General features: G+C 43.0%; 1 protein-coding gene across 1 annotated transcript; it reads right to left on the reverse strand.

Annotated features, from left to right (window-relative positions):
* Positions 1–690: 690 nt before the first annotated feature.
* Positions 691–12,239, reverse strand: pld3 (phospholipase D family, member 3). Its single transcript, XM_036536842.1, has 12 exons — positions 11,988–12,239; positions 8,089–8,174; positions 7,847–7,903; positions 6,536–6,720; positions 6,065–6,245; positions 5,851–5,977; positions 3,902–4,029; positions 3,032–3,232; positions 2,610–2,749; positions 1,791–1,956; positions 1,268–1,367; positions 691–1,081 (listed from the first exon to the last, which is right to left on the reverse strand). The coding sequence occupies exons 2-12, from the start codon at positions 8,113–8,115 to the stop codon at positions 894–896; spliced, it is 1,500 nt and encodes a 499-aa protein (XP_036392735.1). The 5' UTR covers positions 8,116–8,174; positions 11,988–12,239; the 3' UTR covers positions 691–893.
* Positions 12,240–21,527: the final 9,288 nt, after the last annotated feature.

Below are 21,527 nucleotides of genomic sequence, written 5' to 3' on the forward strand. Positions count from 1 at the left end.
ACATTTAAACCTTGCTGTAAAACCATAAACGGCATCAATTTTAAAACAACATTTACCCTTCTTTATCATTAGTCTGAAATCATAATGTTGAATTTTAAAGTCACTGTGATTTTGTATGAATACTGGAAACCTAGTGCTGGTCCTTCGAGATGACAGCACCGTTTGTTCAATGTAACACCCAATGCGTGACCTGAACAAATAGTGTGTACCAGACCGGCACAAGGAGTTTACAGAACCTTTTGATAATATAAAAGAGAGAGGATATCTCTCAATCCCTTGTATAATGTAAGGCCGCAAGTTTGGTTGGACTGGGGGGGGGGGGGGTCCAACCATAGCCCCTAGCAGCACCTCCAGCCATAGTGCCCTCTGCCCACAGCCTTTAATTATTACTAGAGGATAAAAGGTGTTAAAGTGCTAACCACTTTAAAATGGTATTCTATGTAATCTATTTTAATTACCTACATTACAAACATTTTTTCCACACATTTAAACAGCTTTTTTCAATTTTTCAATTTAAACAGCTTTCAACAACTATAAAGTATTTGTCAAAATTACATTTTCCCAATCATGCAAGCAAGAGGATTGAAAAACAGCCTAAACACCATTTTATAGTCACTGTCAAAGGCAGTTCATAAGCAACAAATGACCAACCCTGCCATTTTAATTATGAGTTATTATGAGGCAAAACGATGACACCATCACCCTGTGGACGCGTGATAGCACCGTTATACGGGCACTCTGGCTGGAGGTGGCATTGCGGGAGCTCCGTCAAAGGCACCCTTCAGGTTTCTTGCAGCGTCACCTATACAGGCGCCCGCCTGGGACATTCAAACAGTGTCTACGGCTCCCCTAGTGTCCTCAGAGCAACACCGCAGAGGGGAGGAAGGTGGAGTCTAACACAGGTTGTGGAGGTTGGTGTTCTGGGTGAGTGGAGTGCTGTAGTCCGAGTCCCAGTCCCTTTCGAAGACGGCCTGCAGCTGCTCCTGGACACTCGCCTCTGTCGACTCGGCCGCAGTCTGGTTCACCACCAGCGCCGAACCCGCCGTGTGCACAAAGTAGTCACCCGACCAGTTTGAGGTTCCTGAGGCAGAGGAAAGGACAGGGAGATGAGACGCAGAAGCAAACCCGCAAGAATGGATTCTGGCACAGATTTCACTCTAACTCCTCTGGATTGTCTATCCGTAACCATGATGGTGTACCTCAGCGGCACAGCCTTGACCAATTGGGAGTTTCTCACTTCTCCTGGTGAAGAAAAATTACCACATACCTATATAAGCAACCTTGTCTGTGACCATGTACTTGTTATGGTTGACTCTCGCGAAGGGAATCAGTTTCTGACGTGGGTTGGCTGGAACAACAAACAGTTTCTGTATGCAAGAAACAAAGAGGGAAGTATGATGCATTAATATCAAGAAACAATGTGAGAGACAAAATCAGAAGACCAACAGGGGATAATGCAAGGAAGCAGCTGGTATCTCATTGCACAGACACACGTGTGGCACAGTTATGTAGTAGAGACATAACCAGACAGCAATGGGAGCAGTGGGAACATGGATGCCAAAAGCTAACATTCTGAGAACACCTACGGTCCTGTGGGAACCTGCAACCTACTGCCAAGGTCTCCAGAAGGACATCTTCCCACTTGCAGCAGTGTGGAAATGCCATAAAGGCGGCGATCTGCACGTCTAAACGTTAAGATCGTCGTTCGAGAATATTTGTCTCAAACTTTGGGCCAGTTCCTCGAACTTCTGCTGTGTGCTTGAGAAACTGACTGCAACGAAGGCACTCACGACTTGGATGTCCAGCTTGCTCTTGGCGTCATTGATGGCTGCCAGGGAGCGCAGGAAGGGGAACATGGCCGGCTGGGTGCTTCCCCAGCAGCTGATGAGGAGACGCACGCGGACGCGCCGCTCGTACGCCACGCGGCGCAGCTGAGTGTCGATGTCCGCCCAGTACCTGCGGGAGCAGGCCAGGGTCATAGGTCATCTACAACAGCAAGAGCTCTGTGCATCACTGAGCTTTGAGCTGAAGGACCATTTTCCTTTTCATAAGCTTTTGAAGTGAATCAGAAGAGCATAAGTTTGGCTTAAAAAGAGTTAGCGCTCTATGAAACAAACAGTAAAGTCAGAATAACGACTGGTCTATACTGCAACGGCCAGTCGCTGCTCAAATAATTAAGGTTTTAAGCTAAAACTGAATTAGAACTGACATCCGACATCCAGTTAACCAAAGCAAATGACATTAAATGCAGTTTTCTTGGAGGAGCAAAAAAGATATCTTGCTGGTTAAAATGATATTCAATGATACACTGAATTACAGTAAATTTTATATGAACTCTTATGGTTAAATTATTGTTTAATAAATGTCAAAGAATTAATAATTTTAGTGCTGGCAATAAGATGGTCTTTTTGGGTCTGCAAACTCCACAAAAGTGACAACCCTTCTGCCTTTACTCCCACTATTGTGATAATCCATTTTATTGCTGTTACTACTATTTCAATTATGTCTTCCCTGCCTGCTTCTATACGGCTTTTACAAGCCTATAATTGCAGAAGTGTTTAGTAAATTTCAGTTGAGTCTGCCACGGTAACATTGGTAACAATGGTCACCTTTTGGGGTGTGAGAATTCCATGGTGGGCAGGTAGTTCATGACAGCGATGTAGACAAACTGCTGGGCGTCCTGTATCACGCTCAGGATGGCTTTCAGGTCCTGGGTCCTACCATCCGCACAGAGGGCTGGGGGAGAGCTCTGGGACAGGGGACATCGGCATTGAACTTCAGGAGCGCAGCAGTGCACTCATTCACATTACAATGACTTTCGCTAACTGATTTTTTTTTTTCCAAAATGCATAATTAATTTCAAGATCCAAAACATAAACACACATGTCAAATAACTATGGTTTGTGTCCTGAGAACTTCTCAAAGAGCTGTCCCAGATGACTTTGAAATGACAATCATTTTGTATTGTCAGTTCCGGCAAGAAATGACATTATGCTTGAGTTGTCAAGAACTGACAACTGCCCAACCCTACCGATAGGTAGGCACTCGAAGGGGTTCCATTGAGGGGCAGCTCCAGGGGGGTGTCCTTGTTGTAGAGGGTTGAGTAACTGGCAGGCCAAGGGGACGGGATGCTCTTTCCAGCCTCCCCCAGGTACCAGTAGGCCTCAAAGATCTTTCCCAGGTCCTCGGCCAGACAGCTGCAGTTGTACACTACAGCCCCCAGCTCCTTCACCTGGGGACAACAACAACAGACTGGGATAAATGAGACTACTCTACCTCACAAGGTCAAAACCGTAGATTTAAATCCGTTTTGATGTGGAAATACAACTCTATATAATTGTTTCTTCCAAAACAGCTCTTTAATGAAACACACATTTTAGAGACAGTTAAGACAACAAGTGCTTGTCAGTTGAATCATTTCATTAATGTGACACTGTGAACCCCAAGTGACCCGTTGTCCCAGAAAACCCAGGACACCAGATGACAATCGTGCCAGTTTGAACAAAAATTAACATGCATTGTATAGTGTGGGTTTTCGTCCAACTGATTCCTAGTGAACAAAAAACTATGTAATGTAATCTTAAAATTTTAGTCAGTTTTCACTTAATTCAATTTTCTTGAACCAGAAAAAGCTCGAGGCTTGTCAAACATTTTACTCTCCAGATGATGTTACACATTAACTGATGTTTATCAGCTTTTAGCAGCACATAAACTGGATAAATATGGTTTAAATGAAACAGCTAGAATTCCTCCGCTACACCAGTCAGACACTGAGCTCCTCCATTAGCCCAATCATAGCAGCCTATGAGAAGAACGCTGACCTGTGCTCATTTGTGATTGGATTTCACACAGCTCACATGCATAGGTGGGAGGAGAGGGTGTGGAGAGAGCTCCAGCTCACCTGGGTCAGGGACCGCCAGTCCATGTTGGCGCTCCCGATGTAGATGTGCTTCTTATCCACCACCCAGAACTTGGTGTGCAGCACGCCCGTGGTCAGCTCCCGCATGTTCACCTTCCGTATGCCGGCACCTTAGAACACAGTTCTCACTGCCATTACTGGGGCAAGCAGGAGCCCTAATTGCACAACATCCAGACAGCTGAACGTGTTTATCTAGTCTAAGCCTGTGGCATGTTGGGTGCAAAGCATGCTTCCACATCAGTGGAAGAACACCCTTGATCACGTGACAGGTTGCGGTCTGCTGCTGCTGCAGCTTTGCTGTCTGAGGAACATACTGCTCTCCACATACTCAGAACAAACCACAAAGGGGCACTGGTCTGATCATTTGAGAAGGAAAATTCTGCTGAGATGAGACTTTATTGAAAACTCAACTCGTGATTGAATAACATAACTTAAAGGCGAGTTCCAAGCAAATAAAGACTGAAGCATAGAAGGACAGAAGCATACATACTGAGGCTGACGCGGTTAACAATGGGGTAGTATGCTGCTACCGCATTCACACAACAGAAATTTCCATTAATTCAAATCTTGATTTAGAAGTGTGTTCAAAGGTCACTTCCTGTGATCCTGATGATAGAAGATGGGAGGCAAACGTAACACCAACATATAAAGCCTAAAAGCGCAACGTGCTGCGTGCGGACAGTAATTTCAGCAAGAGCTTTAACTTCATCAGCAATTTCAATCTCTGTCAACCCCCATAAAAGGAATGTATATTTCATAGGCCTTCCTTGTGGACAAATGTGTAAATATGGTGCCACATTCCTACAGAACCACTTCATACCTTTCTTTAAATTGTGCTGTGTCATACCCATGTCATACTGGTTTTATGTGGATTCCCGACACAATGCAGTGCAACTCCCGACACAATGTTAGCATTTCCAATTTTGGAATATTTGTGTAAGAATAATGGAGAAATGCAGGCACAAGGATTCTAAAGGATAGTAGACCTTCATGTGTTTTAAGATTCACCTTACACTCCTGTCTTTGCAAGTGGATTCAGTTTTATTTCTTTGCTGTGCGGTCTTGGGAGCAATGCCACCATACTGTTGTTGCAGGGGAGTTCAGTCTACCACACAATGATGCCGCCCCCTTTGAATGAGCTTGATTCAATTAAATGGTGCCACCAGGTACACCAGTGCTCCCTTGGCACCCCCTGGTGCTGCTTTTGGGAGAAATGGGCTGTCTGGCCATCTATAATCTACAGCTTCACATGTATCAAAGGGATGAATCTGAAGCATATAACATGTTACATTACACAGTCACAGTTTATAATATTCACCGGACTGGGAACCCTAACTTTATTTGGCAAGTTAGCAAACATCAACCATCAAATTAGTCCAGTCATTCACAGTGCTTTGGGAGTGAATGTCAGGTCAGCTGGCTGACTCAATATTTAGTCAACCAGCAACAGTAATTCAAGATGTCAAACTTGCAAACACAAGTTAAACAGTAATGCATTATTGTAGCTAGATAAAGAAGAGAATGTGTAAAACTATTCATGAAGACAACTTCAAAAATGGAAAGTGACACTAGGTGGACAAATTAAATCATCACAGGTAAAAGACTACTTGTATCTATCATTGGATAGCTACATAGGCTGTACGTTACTGTAGTATCTTCTTGTACTTGACACTGAGAAGCATATTCTCAAAAGCACCAGAAGACACCAGTTTAGTTCAAATTCTCCTGAGCACCACAGAAGGCTCCTTTACTCAAACCAACAAATTCCACTAAGAGAAAACACAAGTAAAAAATCTTTATTTCTGAAGGTCTCTTTTAGAGGACTTGACACATTAAATTCTTAAAATCATAAAAACCTGTCTGTAGTGACAAAAAGCAGTTATCCATTCAGTGTTTTTTAAAAAGGCAGAGAAAGGAAAGCTTGTTCTTACCCGCTCTGCTTAAAATGTTGAGGTCTTCCTGGGGCTGAGACTCCGAGGGGGTGTTGACGGCGATGCGGACGGACACCCCGCTCTGCTCCCCAGACAGCCGGGACAACTTCTCCAGGATGTCCTCGCCCTGAGGAAACACGGGTCTGACCATTACAGCGCAAACCGCTACTCGCATGAGTCAAAGCCCAGCCATTAACAGAAGGGCGCCCATCACCTGATTGGCTGTGGGCTCCTGGGTGCCCGTGTCTTTGTTGGTGAGCGTCCAGTAAAAAGAGGCAATGTCCAGGCTGCTCTGTGCCTCTTCCATCAAGTTGAGCCACGTGTGGTAGATGGACGGGTTGGCTGTGCTGGAGTTGAACTCGAGTCCCTCTGGAATGCTCTCCACAAGGACAATCCTATAATGACCAAAGTGTACTTTTATCACAAATACTACTAAAGAAAAACACTGCGACCTTCTGTGATTTATAGTGCTTTGATATGCTTTAAATGGTCCTTACAAGGCAGGCCATTACAATAGTGGGTAGTCACACGTCCCCAACAGACTTACCGTTTAAGTAACTACTTGTCAAGAACCTGACTGATATCACATACCGTCACACTAAGGTTAATGCAGGGCAATGGACACGAGGGTGACCCTGTGCATAACCAACGCATGGAGTTAGAGGAGCACTGACCGCCAGCTCACCTGCAGGGGTCAGAGCAGGCACTGCTGTGGGGCAGGGGGCCCTTGGGGGAGGGAGGGTCCAGAGGGGAGCTCAGCAGCGGGACATGCAGGCTCTGGAGGAGCATGACTGCCAGCAGGAGCGTGGCCAGACTGACGGACAGCAGGAGCGTGGCCAGACTGATGGACAGCGGTACACACCTGTAATACTGCACGCAGAGAGATGACCTATAAACAAGGGAACACCCGCCTCTCTCCTGTGCAACTCAGTCAACATAAAGGGCTACCAAGGGAACTTATATATGTCAGTTTCGGGGAAAGTTGTGAGGGTACTGGACAATCACACAGGGCACAAACTCCAAGGCAGCACACTCAACTTTTGAGCGACACAATTTGACGGTTTTTTCAGATATGACTGCTCCTTGCCTTAGATTTGCACATATCCAAAGCACCCTTATTCACAGCAACCTAAATAAGGGAACATTTAATGTATATCATAAGGAGCATGCATAACATCATTGCAAAAGGAATAAGCAAGTAAAGCGTTTAAAGAAATGCATCAAGCAATGGAATAAACGGCCTACTTTATTTCATGAAAGCACAGGAGACAGTGCACGAACACACACGCATACACACAGGCATGTGCACATGTTCATACTGAGGACACAAGAGTTGATGCCATTATCTGTTGTGTTTGACTCAACTGATTGCTGTCTGATGCTGACTCTCTGCATCACTTGTTCACATAGGCCCTGTTTACACTTGGTTTAAAAATGCGTTTTGGGCGATCGGATCACAAGTGGACAGCCGAGACACATCGCCATTTACACCTGTGTCTAACATGCATCTCCAAGGTGTCCAGCTGACCACTTGTGTTCAGATTTCATTACTGCCTACATCACCCCACCTAGAGTTATTATGTCAGTCTCTGTTGCCAGATTTGTTTAGCATGGGCTAGCTAAGAAAAAAAAATGTTTCAAGTACTAATGTACATGTACGGGCTATTCCAGCTGTTGAGACTGCCAGGAAAAAGTCATTTGCGACTTCCAAAAGAGTGCAGGACAAGACGAAAAAGGAAGAATGTTTGAAAAGCATTTCTTGTTGGGGACGCATCAGGATGCATTAGCGTTTACACTACAAAAGATGTGTGGTCAAATGCGTTCCAGACCACCTCGGCAAGTGGTTTGAGTGATCGGGTCACAATGCGCCTTGGTGGTCGTTTACACTTGTATTTAGCGCTGTTCACTTGTGATCCGATCGCCCAAGGCGCACTTTAAAACCAAGTGTAAACGGGGCCATAGTGGGGATGAGAGAGTCCACCTCGGTGTCTGATACCTTCTGTGCTCGGTGGTGAGACTGCATCTCCTCCTCCGAAATCTTCATGGAGACCAGCTGCAAGGGACCAAGTAGCACATGAAAAAAATCATTGCACTCAACTGCTACTTCCCTGAGCCAATCAATAACCTTGACATCCACTTAGTTATGGGTGACAATTTACTAAAACGGGTCCACATGAACTTTAACAACACTGCTCCCACGCTGTCTAGAAAAATCAAGGATATTGGTGAATCACTTACCTTTTCGTAAGGAACGTCAGCGTTCATTCTTGCAGACAAAGACAGTATATTCCTCAGAGGTCAAGACAGCAGTGAGTCATGTGGCTCTAAACAGGACACAAAGCAAAAAAAAAAAAAAAAAAACGAATTGCTTCAAATAACCTGAAGACTGCTGCCTATCAGTACAACATAAGCCTATGTGAACATGGTAACAATGGGGACTTACAATGCAAAGTTCCTTACACTGTGTAGAGCTAAATCTCCATTTCCTACTAAAGGTCCTGTTAGGAGCAATTCCAGAGATCATCAACACAGAACGCAAACTGTGTTTGCAATACGAGTACAAGTGGAGGAGAGGGATTCACACATGGTGCGCAGGCCTGTTTGACTGCTGGACCAGTCCAGAAAGCAATACAGGTGAAAGGCAGGCCAGGGGGCTCTCTCTGTATCTGGTCATCCTGCCATCCATTGTGTATATCTATAGAGCCACATGTTTCTATAGGCTTGTGTCTACACATGTTCACAAAGGGGAAAGTACTGGGCGTCAGCAGGGAACAAGCTGTAAAGAGATACAGGGAGTGTTTTTTTTTTTTTAAACCGGTCTCGATGACAGTGCATCTCTGTCGCGAAGCCTTAAAGGTAAAACCTCGGCAGAATTTCAGGATCAAACACACACCGCAGCATGCAAGCGCTGCCGAGGGGCGAGGCCAATCGGCAGGGGCACACTACGTAGGAACGCTCTTTATTGAGCCACTTTCATTTGATTAAAAGTTGTTTCAAACTCAAGGCATGATAAGGCTGAATACAGTGAAGGTTGAATGTTGAACAGTGTTATGCTCACACTCACTGGTCTGGAATTGTTGTTAGCCTGGTCTGACATTGTTGCTCATTCAACTTGAATGGATACACTTATGTTCTTTTGTACTGGAAGTCGCTCTGGATAAGAGCATCTACCAAATGAATGTAATGTAAATGTAATGAATAAGTAAAAAGTTCAAGAAAACATGCACAGACCAAAACAACAGTCAAAGTAAGAACACATACACATACTGTAAATGTATACTAAAATAGGCTTTACTTCTCATCTTGTGAAATGTGACCAAAGTTCCTTCCGCATTTTTTAAATTCAAAGCCCCAACTAGAAAAGAGGAATTAACAACTTGTGATATGCTGTGGGAATATGACCACACAGACCTTGGGCAAGGATCAGGCCATGAGGTAATGTCCTTGCTGCTCTCATCACATGCCTTGGCATACGCGTGACTCAGGTGAAGAAATAAAAATCTGTTGTCTAATGTTATTTAAGGGGCAAATGACAGTGACACAGGTGGTTTCTGTTTTAAGGATGCAGCCAATTGGCAACTTTTTTCCTTCACATTCAATGCAAGATACTAGCATATATCAGGGAGTACTTCCACATTGCTTAAGCCCCTGCGCATATCGAAAGAGCAAGCAGACCCTGTAAATCACAATGCATTTAACCTTGTGCCCCAATTTGCTGGTTGAAGAGGAAGAGGAAGACACAAAGTGAGAAACCATATGAGAGGCCTCCGATATCTCCTGGCTTTTTTTAATTGATCAGCTGGGCAGAGTCTATAAAACTAAGTGAGGCAGAGGCAGACCTGCTTGATGAATCACCCATATCCTTCCCCATTTCGCTGTAAGACAAAAAAAGATTTAAATGATGAAAAGGGAGCATCCGCTGAGACCATCTACTATCCTTACTAGTGCATTTTGTGGCCTAAAGTGGTGCGTAATAACAGGAGCATTGTGGGTAACAAAGAGCCTATAGTAATCCAAATATTCAATTTGAAGGGGTTGCGCCAAGCGTAAGAGCACATTTATGGGTGACCTACATCCCTGCACAGAAGTCTAATTACGTTTCCCCGGAACAAAGCGAGTGGGAAACCTACTTGTGGAATGAGTCAGCCGGACGGCCAACGCTGGGCTTTGTGAATGAAAGGAACACAGACTGAGAGCAGTTTTGGATGTTCAGGGTTAGGGTTTAGTTAAAGCAGTAGCATAAATCAGTGGTCATCCAAGACAGCAATTCCTTAAATGCCCAATCAAAAAAATTGAAATAATTAATTAAACAAGCTTAGAACATGCCAACATAACCAGCTTCCAAGCTACAATGCTGCCATACTTGATAGTAAATGCCAAGCAACCACTAATTCCACGGTTTATACAAAATCCCTCAATGAGGCCTGCTTATCGATGCCAAAATCAAACAAATGCTTTTTTTCTGTCTAGCAAAACCCAGCTGTTATGCTATCGGTTCTTTCATGACTTTAAAGACACTATCTGGGCTTTACCTCATGTGAGCAAAATACAGGTTAAAAAAAAAAACAAGGAAGCAGCAAAGATCCTACTTTAAATCAATGATCAAAAAATATCCCTAGGTCATTCACTAGGAAAATAATGGTCCAGGACGGATTCTGGACTTCTTGTTGACAACCCCCTAATGATACGTGAGGTGCTCCACAGCCGCTTTGTGGTAGAAGACTTCAAAAGCGAAACTCCTGTGCTAGCATTGCTTCTCGGCAGAGAAAATAGCACGGGAACTAACAACGCGGAAACTAAAATCATAAACAACCTCAAACCACGCTCGTATGACACCGACTCAGCTGTTTATTGGTACAGCTTGCCCTTTCAAGGTTTTCCGCAGTTGAGACAGCGTTATCAGCTGAGCGTTTAACGTGTTACAGAGTTGTAGGTTTTAAGGCTCACTTGCGGCCATCGTTTCAATCGCCGTGACTAGTGACTGAAACTATGGTTTTGACCACAGGAGGCCAAAACCCATAGTACCACGACTGCGTGCTCAGCAGACCAGAAAAAGTTCTGCGAAAGAGGCAGGGATCCAAAAGCATGCTTGATATTCCACTGCCACGTCAATTTTGAAAATCTGAAATACCGATCGTTTGAAATACACGATGCACTGAACTACATTTTACATTGTTACATTCTCCATACTAATCTCTGAATGAATCTCTGAACTCAACATTGAAGTGAATATTGTATTGTTAGGCTATATAAGGACAATGTTGAATATAGAGTCAAACAGAGATATAGAGTGAAAGATCAGTTAAGTAGTCAAAGCAATCAAGCGTACACACCTACACCATACCCTTTAACCCCAAATAACTTGGAGTTGTCCTTTGGACGCTTAGCTAGTTTATCAAGGGAATGCCGCTCAAACCAGATAGCTCTCCTCACAAACCTACCTCGTCAGGCAGCTATGTCTCAACATCATAGCAAAAGCACGACCGGTGCATAAATTATTTAACCAGCCATCAAGCCATGGAGAAACGATACTTGGAGGTCAGTTTAAATAGCTAGCCTTCGATGCATTATATGTTTTCAAATGAGTCTCGTCAACTAACGTCAAGTAGCTCGTTAACTAGCTAACTGGGTTAATTAATGCACTCTCCCTAGCAAGCCAGCCACCCGGCTAGGTAGCTACTGTTCTTGCCTTTAGCTCTACAACTAGATAACTAAATAACCTGCTACAGTAAGGTAAATTTTAAAATGTTGTGCAGACCTGGAGCAATTAGTTAGCTAGCTAGCTAAAATCGCTTGCTGTGTTCGCCTACTGATACAGTAAATTACTGACGTAATTTGGCTAACATATAGTAACGTTGGCTACCTTAACTTTAAGCACTAGTTAGACAATATATCACTCTCTTGTGATCTGCTTATAGACACTCTATCAATTCCGTATTAATGGTCATTCTGTATTCTGTCAGAATTCGGCCAGCTAGGTAATGGTTTCGAATGAGTATTGTAAGCTAACATTAAGATATAAAAGAATAACTCGCTAACAAGCAAAACCTGGTCTCCCAAGTTAACGTTACATTATTAGCTAATGTGCAAGTTATGGTTGAACTGAGTGGTGCCATTGTTCGCTTACCAAAACATACCTGAGCACAATTTAGCTGAATAGCTAGCTTGGCAGCTAACTCGCCCTCCGCCGGCTCTCGTCTGACAGTGGTGAATGGTAGCTAGCTAACGATAGTTATAATAATTGGCTCTTTAAGTCCATTCTTCAAATGAGGGAAAAAAATTAATGTATGGATCTGGCGTCAGCTAGCTTTCCTTTATAACGTATAAGATTTCTTACTCCAACTCTTCTCCATACAACAGTCATCTGGCTGTGGATTTTGTCACTTGTCGGGAACAGTGTTTATGGCAAAGCTTGGTCATGTGACAAAACCTTTAGCGCTACTGTTTCCAAAAACGCAGCCTATGGGATTCACGGACGCCCGAAGTGACGTATGCAGCATCTTCCTTGCGCTTCGTCCTTGTCCTTATACTGATCATGATATTATGATCATGTGACGTTAAGTTAGTTTGAATTTTCATGATTTGAAAAACAAAACTGGACAACTGACTGGCTGATTTCTGACAAAAATCAAAATGAGACTGTTAACATTGAATCGATTTTCCATAAACAGATCACAAGAGAGTGCTGTTAATTAAATTAACTAATTTAATCTAGGGCTGTTGAGACACTGAGAGAGATTGTTCAGATAATAGAAGTTTCTCCAAATAGGGATGGTTTTCATTTAACTTTAAGGGCAGTTCAATAAGAATTTTTACATTTAGAATACTTCCTCAAAGTTAATGTTGCTATCTAAAAAGGTTTTTATGCAATTTTGATGCAAAGAAGAACATGTTCAGTCTAAAATGGACTGATAGCCTAAAATGGACTGATATAACGAAATGTGATCAGGGAAGCATTTATCAGAGCTAAATGGAACGAGAAATAAGAAAGAAATTCTAACCACTTTTTCAATCTGGAAAAACAACATTGTATAAAATGAAATTATTATAAGGTTTAATATCTGATATGTGAGGACTTGGTAGATATAGATATCTGATTATGCTGTTTTCTATGTGTATATCTATGTGTAGTCTCAATCCATGGAGCACCAAACACAATCAATCGCACAAGGACATTTGTCTTCTATCACAGAGGAGGGAAAGATACACTCTTTCTCGGTAACTGACATCATAATATTTCCTTAAATTGTGATTATAAGATTGTGGCAACTGTTTTGGCAAATAGACTCTCCCTTTGTGTCCTGCTCAAACCAGATTTGTTTCTAGAATAAAGATTAGTAACATTATTTCATATGTTGTATTTATGCATGATATAGAACTAATAAACAGTTATGGTCATTTAATTACAGATGATGCATATATTATATTTCTACATTTTTTTACAAAGTTTTTGTTTCTCTTGAATACCATTTTTATTGAAAACTAACCAGAACTCATTATATAACAATTAATACCAGGTCAAGTGTATTCTCTAATGGAACCTCTCCCAAATCTAATATTGAAAGAAGACTTCACCAGATATGTCTGTTATTGTCTGCATCACCTTTTTTTTTCATTTTTATCTACAGAGACCCTTACTATTATTAGACAAAGTTCTAGTTTTTTGGAGGGTTTGTATCACTCAGCTGGCAGATAAGAGAGCTCAGTAGCTGAAGTCTTTGATATTTGTCAAGCCTCTGGCCTTCATAAAAATGTTAATAAAAATAAACTCTTACCAGTTAAAAAGTCCAGCTCTCAACTGAAAATATCATATCCTGTCAGCAAGTGAAATCATTGGGAGTGATTATATTCTGTAAGAATATTAACACAAGCACTGACACTGTAATGAAGGAAATAAAAAAATAATGATGAAATAAGCAAATTCAACTTAAGGAAAAGGAATGAGTGATTGTTTTCATTTTACATTTTCGACAACCTTCAATATGTCTAATGTCCAAATAGCCTGGTGTGTTTCCCCTCCCCTGATCTAATGAAAGGACTTAGGAATGCTTAGGGAAATGTTCCATCACTTTCAGTAGATCCTCTTGGATAGTAGGCTAATATACCCTTCCATCTTATGTCTGTACTCGTCGATTTTTTATGTATTTGCTCGTTTTGTTTGTTTAATTTTGTTAACACTGTATGCCTAATTCAGATTTATAAAATTGATAAAAGCGTAGACTACCTGTATTAAAAGTCGAAATACTGCATACTTACGAACCAGCAGAGGTCGTTGTAGCATAGCCTAGCTAATTTTCTTTTCAAGCTGTCAAAGAGTTCAAACGTAGCCACGATTCCCGTGTTAGCAACCCACCAGCAGGTAGGTAGAGGTGTTAGTAACAGTTGTTTCGTATGGTGCATTGTATGTAGCCCTGCTTTTTGTGATTGTATAATCAAAACAGGACATGTCCGGTGTGTTAAACATCTAGAGCAATACATTAAAACATTTGTAACAATAAAGAATTTGATCGAGGAATAATCTTATAACTACTATTCCAACGTGGTATTTTTAATAGAATAGAACTGCATCGGAAATACTGGCCTAAGGATACCAGCTTAGCTGTTACTGTAATATTAGAGCAAGAAATTCTTATGAATAATGATAAAAAATTATGATGGTGTCAGTGCTAGTATCATACAGGGTATTGCTTCATAAAATCTTTTGATAAGCGCATCCATTCCTTCATTATATAATTGCCGCGAGAGACAAAAAAGTTAAGCAGTTTTCTTGGAGAGCTTGCCGTGGTATTTCTGTAGTCGCTCCACAACCAGAACTGTTTTTTGGGCCAAGTGTCTTGTACATAGTAGGCCACAGCTATAAAGCCAAGCGCTTGTCTGTGTGTGACTGTGTAGTTGAAAGGCCTTCGGAGTAGAAATGGGTGGAACTTTACTGATAGTTACTGGTATTGCAGAAAGCGTATGGGGAGAGGGAGATGTGAGAGACCAATAACCGAACTAAACACAACGGTAGTATACACTGGTACTTAATCTGGTTTTGCTTCTAGAGAAAAGCGGTTGGCAAATTTTAAGTTTCCATTCAAACCTTTGATTTCCGTAGATGTATAAATTGAGAGAACGACAGTTGGAATAGTACAAACGATGGTTTGTCGAAATAAAGTCATGGATCCCAGTATTATAATACCGACGGAACTCCGGACATTTCAGGATTTACAACAGAGACAGAGACAACTGAATGGTTGCAAATCGAAAGCAGACTGTGCGAATAAAAATAGGTAATAGGCCTACAGCCCACTTTGTGACCCTATAACTGTTGTAGTCTACAGACAGGTTACCTTAGTGCAAATTTGGTGAATTTCGCAGGGGCCTCCCCGTCAACAATGAATTTTCGACCTAATTGTCTTAAATCAAGATTCTAATTTGTTCAAGCGGACTCTCTGCGAACCCTGGGAAAGAGGCCGAAGCTATAAAGACGCTAACGGCTCCGACTGGAGGCAGTCCATCTGGGCGAACAGGACACACCCGCCAGAAAAGGAAACAAAGAGTCTATTTTAATTGATCAGATCCTTGTTGGGTGCGTATCCAGGACCTCAAGACGTAACAGAAACAGACACTGCTGGCAACGGCCCAAGTGATTTACACCTGTCCGTTTACAGCCTCCTACAGCTGTGCCAATTGTAAGATATACGGGCGTATCTTAAAGACTGCCGGTTCACTATTATTATTACCTATGAGAGCCATACAATACCGCACTAATGTGAACATCAGATGAAGAATTTTAAGGGAAAACATAACACGTTGCCCAAATTGTTCCAGTACGTTAAACTGCATTATTGGTATTTGCATTTCCTGGTTTTTAATAGTAAAGTGCATTGTATTCTAATTTCACTGTGTGTTCCTAATACCATGTACCTGAATACCATGTACCTGTAATATTCCACACAGAAGACTAGCGCCATCCAAATGTCCTGTCATTAGTAATCAAATCAACGTTCCGAATAAAATACAAGTCAACAGTTTCAGTGTTTCTTTCTGCGTGCAGAAAAAGAAGCAACGACTTATATTTTACTACCACGCAGTTTACAGTGAGAGTATCACAAAAAATCTGCAATGTTCAGCGCGAAATGGGTTGTAAGAAATAGTATCCGAATGCAGTATCTAATGGATTGTAGGAAGCTTGGAGTTACGAAAAACTGGCTCGAAGGAATAACTAAAGACAGAAGGAAGCACGAACAGGATGATCCTGGACAAATAAAAGGACACTTTAAAAATCATAAGGGGATCATCACTATAAAAAGGCTAAGTAATATATGAGTAAGTACACATAGGCAGAAAAAAGTTAATGAAATTGGGTGGTTAAACTGGCGATTGAGTTCTGCAGTGCATTTCGAAAGATAGCTATTCATGAAGAAAGACTGGGATAATGACATAAGAATAATAAATAGCTACAGGATGTATATGGTCATTTTTGCCAAATGATTCCAAATGTGGCTTGACAACTAAAGTACAAGCTCAGCTGAGACATACAAAGTATTTTCTGTGTTTTGACCCTGAGATGATATTGTTGAGAACATGCGATACGGATGTCCCTTGGTGAACTCGTGCAGTATCCTTCACACCCGTTCAATTGACCAGCTGGATGGCAATCAGACCATTCTTAAGTAAGTCAGCATTTTGGAATGGAGAGAACGTTCAAAAACAAATTAAAGTAGATGAATTCAAAAATTAGTATTAAAGCACATCATACAGTAAAATGTCCATATTCAAACACAGTGAAGACAAAAAGTTCATCTCAAATTTTGCCTGTTCAAAATTGTCAATTTATGAAGAAGAAATTTATTATTACTTCTTCCGTCTCACTACATATTTGGTAAGTACAAAGATATAGTACATTTATTCAATTAGGTGTGTCTTGCAGCAGGGCTACATACAGGAAATATGAAACTACACCGTTCATACAAGTATTCCCCGGTTTCTTGCAGTGCCAGGTTTCTCCACATGGTGCCAGTAATTCTATCAATGAAAACAACTGCAAGCTTGACAGCGGTAAAGCTTCCCCATCGAAGAGGTACTTCTCTAGAACACGTCGAGCTGAGAATAACATACCATGAGCCTCGTTTTTTAACAACGGGTTTAAATGTTACATTATTCACTTAATGAAAATGAATGATGTCGCACGCGGAAAACATATTTTACAAACTCCCCAGATATGTGTTTTCTGTGAATGACCAGACTTGTTCATTTTAATCGTTTATATGGAAAGCCAGTGAGCAGTTGAATTACTTGCTTTGTGCTATTCCATGTTGTCAATAAGTGTAGTTTATTTTTTATTGTTAAGCAATAACACGGTGAATTAAAATTATTACATTGAAAATTATATAGAAAACTATATTTTTTCTAATTCAATTTCTAGACAAACTTAGCTTGCCTTAGCTACCATCAAAAGGATCGAAGTGAGGAGAAATTAAATACAAACTACCAAGAGCAGTGAAAGAAGCCAGCATGATTTCCTAATTACAGAACAAAAAAATAGCTATTAACAAGGCTATGAGGTGCAGTAAGGAAACAATACACTGAAGGCCTAGAGACACAGAAGAGGTAGGCCTAATCCAGCTATCAGGGGTGTGTCCTGGGTGGTGGTCAGTTTAGGCAGCTAATACTTGGGGTTCAGTAGTCCCTATTATCTAATACCCTGCATTTACTGTACAAAAATGTTTTTACCTCAGCACATCTCTGAAATAGTTATTCCTTTCACTGAAGTTAAAAAAAAAACTTTTTATGGCTTTGTTGTCAGTGCTTTGTCGTTTTTATTTCCAAATCAACCCTGTTCACCCTCACCCGAACCATGCCGACCACCCCCACCTTTGTTCAGGAACGCACCTCTCATGTAAATTTCCTGTCAGTTAAAAAGGCAAGTGTATTTTTCAAAAACATGTTCTTCAAATAAGGCCAGTAACCCCTGGCGTGGAAAGCCGCTTCAAAGAAATCTCAGAACAGCCGTGGAGAAAGGTGTCAAATGTTTGCCTTTTGATGCAGTTCCAGTGATAAATGTTCGGTGTTTCGCATAGGCGTGCTATGAGGGCTACACAGGCACAATAGGACAGGTAGAGCAGTGTGCCCAGTCAGGCCAATGAACACGAAAAAGCGTATTAGGTACACTCTGATATAACTGTTGACAGAGCGTGATTGAAACCTTTCCAGTGGGAGCAGTGCTGTTATTGTTGTATCTATCAGCTGTGGAAAGCCCTTCACTGTTACCACCATGGGAAATGCTGCCTTTCTTATTCTTTTGCGTGGTTGCATTAAACAAAAAACGTACATTTCACACATGCAAAGCTGGCCAGCATTCGAGATCCGGTTGGAGGCACACCCATGTTTAGACTCCATTCCCCTTCCTTTCCAAGCCATTGCTCCAACTGGAGATCATAAAAGCAGGTACAGAGATAAGGTCCTTGGCAAGACAGGTGCGGAGCAGAAACCGAATTCCAAGAAAATGAACAGTGACAACAACAACAACAATAACAGCACAGTGGTAAATGCATGCAAGCGCCCAGTGGACGCCGCGCTGCGACCTGCAGCGAAGACGGCCCTGTCTGTGACTTTTATGACACTGAGTCAGTCCACCGCGCGTGGTCATTAAAGGTGACGTACATCCCCTCTGTAACCTGTATCGCGGTCTCCATCTCCCTCCCTCTCCCTCACGGTGACGTCTCTCCTTTACGATTCTGCTCTCCGTTATCTCCCCCTCCTGCGATAACGGGGGCCATTTATCAATGCTTTTGGGCATACATTTCCGATGCCCCATTCCGCGCGCCGAACTTAGCCATCTCGAGGAGTTATAAACCCCGCTGACCTCTGACATACAGACACAGAAACATAGCACTCAGGCGAGCGTTATGCCTTTACAGTTACCACCTGTGTGGCCATAGAGGTGGAGCCAATTCTGTGAGTTTGCATTCCCTACTTTACAGTTTCTTATGAGGCAGGACAAACAATGAGAGGCACCCGTGCAGAAAGATGTAAACAGAGCCACATCTACTCAACGGATATTAAAGACACTCAGTTTTTTATGTCAGTGCTGGTCACACACACTATTAATCAAGCTCAAGCCTGAATGCTCTTTGTGGGGATGGAATCTGTATTTTAGAGGGCTGGTTGGTTATGGCAATTTCAGAAACATGAGGAAGCTCGATGTACAAGAATGCCCTGTATACAGGAAGGGAGAACATCTCATGACTGTCACCTGGCAGGCCACGGCTACTATTTTTGCTATGATGTGGACCCGAAGTACTTTGCAGCAAGGGAGGTACTCTAACTGGAAGGCTGTGGAGACTTTTTTTATGGAGTGTGTTAACAAAAAGCAACCAGGATGTTCTCAGTGGCAAGAGTGATATTGAAGTGCAACACCATGCGGATCTGTCTCTAATCCCAGGGATTGGGAGCCATTGTAAAGGTGAGACTGGGTGGAGCAGGAGCTTACATCTTTAGCCTGGGTGTGGGCCACGTCACCTGACTGCTCCTACAGCGAAGCTGCCCGATTGTGTGCACAAAGCGTACGGCATCCAGTCAGCATCGCCATCTGTTCACATCAGGGCAGTAATTCCATGTGTTCATTTCTGAGCAAAAAGTTTGCTGGGTCAGAACACTGCGTCCACCACACAACATTGGGGGCAGACTGAAAATGGGGGGTGGTGGGGGCGGTTGATCCAGAGCTGAGGAGATGGCTCAGACAGAAGGCAGGGGCTCCAGAAGCTGCCTGCCAGCAGTGCCGGGAGCGGGTTAACGCTGGTGTTTTTGTAGGACGTTTTGGACCTGCTGACCCTGGGTCAGGGGGGAGGAGGAGAGGAAAGGCACATGGAACAGTTTGTTCGCCTGGGTGAAGGCTGGCAGATAAAGCCTCTGAGAGGAGAGCTGGGTCAGAGGAGGGCTGATGCACAGAGGAAGGGGAGTCATTTTAGGCGGGGGTGGGTGGCTGGGGGGGGGGGGGGGGGGGGGATTTCAGGTAATTCATTGCCCAATCCAGTTGAACGATGATCCCGTGAAGGAAGGGGTGGGGGTGGGGGTGGGGGGGGGTGGGGGTCCAGCCCCTGCAGTCCAGATTCCATTTGCCCGCAGTACACAAACAGCCCCTGTGGGTGAACGGATCAAAGCTCAAGAGGCTTCGGCCACAACCTTTGACAGCAAATTAAGGACAGTGCTTTGCTTCTCTTAAATTATACATAATTTTCACTTTATTTCAGGGCATGTTACAAGATGCTATGAACTGCCTGAAACTTGCTTTTGAAAACTGAAAGTGAACCGCTTTGCACTTTGATTGAATCACCCGACTAGACCAGATGGCTCTCCAGCCCTGGGCACCAAATCACTGTTGCGTCTCCTAATCATTTAACCTTTAGCTTTGGCCAGTATTTTTATCTGGTTACTCTCTGCTCTCCGTTGATGAAACCTCAGCATTGCCACGTGTGTTCTAACAATAATATAAACATAGTTGTATGGCCCATTTTCCACACTTGCAGTATACTGATCCACAGGGCTTCTCATCCTCAGATTGAGATGACTTGAAAGGATTTGAAAGGCCATACCCCCCACCCACCAAAACTACACTTAAATTCTTCCCCTAATGTAACAGAGGTTGTTAGGAGATAAGTAGTGCTATCCTCACCTTAAGTGAGTGGCGTTAAGAGACTGTACACCAAAAGCTACTTCAGTTATGGTCTTCACAGAGAACCTGTCCTCTCACCTTGTACTCACAGCTTTGTCCTTATCACTCCCATACTTATGAACTTTCAGCAATTTGTTTAATTCGCTGTTAATTCAAAAAGAAAACACTGGAGGGCAAAACTCTTCATAGCAACCTGCCGCAAAGGGACCTGCCAGGTAGAGGTCAGAGGTCAGAGATAGCAGTGAGCGGTGGTAGCGGCTACTTCTCAAAGTCAGCCTTTTAGACCCTTATCACCCCTGCACTATTCACCTCTGCGGTCCCGGGGTTAAGCACGATGAGGTAGCGGGGTGGAGGGTTAGTGGCGTGGTCAACCAGGGGTCACAGCCTCTTGTGGGGGGGGGTTGGACGGGTGGAGGGGCGATACAACGGCTCAAACTGCCCCCCAGGCCCTCTTTGCAGTCTGCTTCCTCGTCTCTCTCCCCCCTTCTGTCTGCGCTCTTATCTGTTCCTGTCCTTGGCCCCCACACCTGTTACAGCAAGCCACAGCACACCGAGAGCTACTCATTAACCAGAACTTCCTTTAATCCAGCAGAGCTGGCCCGTCGGCCAGGGACCGGCGCCAGCGCGGGGATGAAACACTCAGCCCAGTCGGGCAGGGGGACTCGGGCGAGCCCCGGCAGTCATACGCCTTCCCGGCAGTTCACTAAAACAGAAACAAAACAAATAAAGGCAGAATTAAAAGGAGCACGAAAGAGTCTCCGGCAGGGCATGCATTTTAATGATGGCTGCTTTAAGGCTTTTTACAAGCATAAAAATGGTTAGCATTTATTACAACATGTTTCTTTTATTGCAAGACGGGGTGGCTTTTGGAGTTCGTTTTGTTGTACTGTCCTCTTCAAAAGGAATTGCGGAACAGAAGGCAAATGCTTTTGCTAGTTTTGCTTTAGTCATTTCATTAAAGTGAACCAGATTAGATGGCAACATAGCAGCCACATTGTGAGAACACAGTTCTCCCCCC

The sequence above is a fragment of the Megalops cyprinoides genome, chromosome 9 (genome assembly GCF_013368585.1).
Source record: "Megalops cyprinoides isolate fMegCyp1 chromosome 9, fMegCyp1.pri, whole genome shotgun sequence".
NCBI lineage: Eukaryota > Metazoa > Chordata > Actinopteri > Elopiformes > Megalopidae > Megalops > Megalops cyprinoides.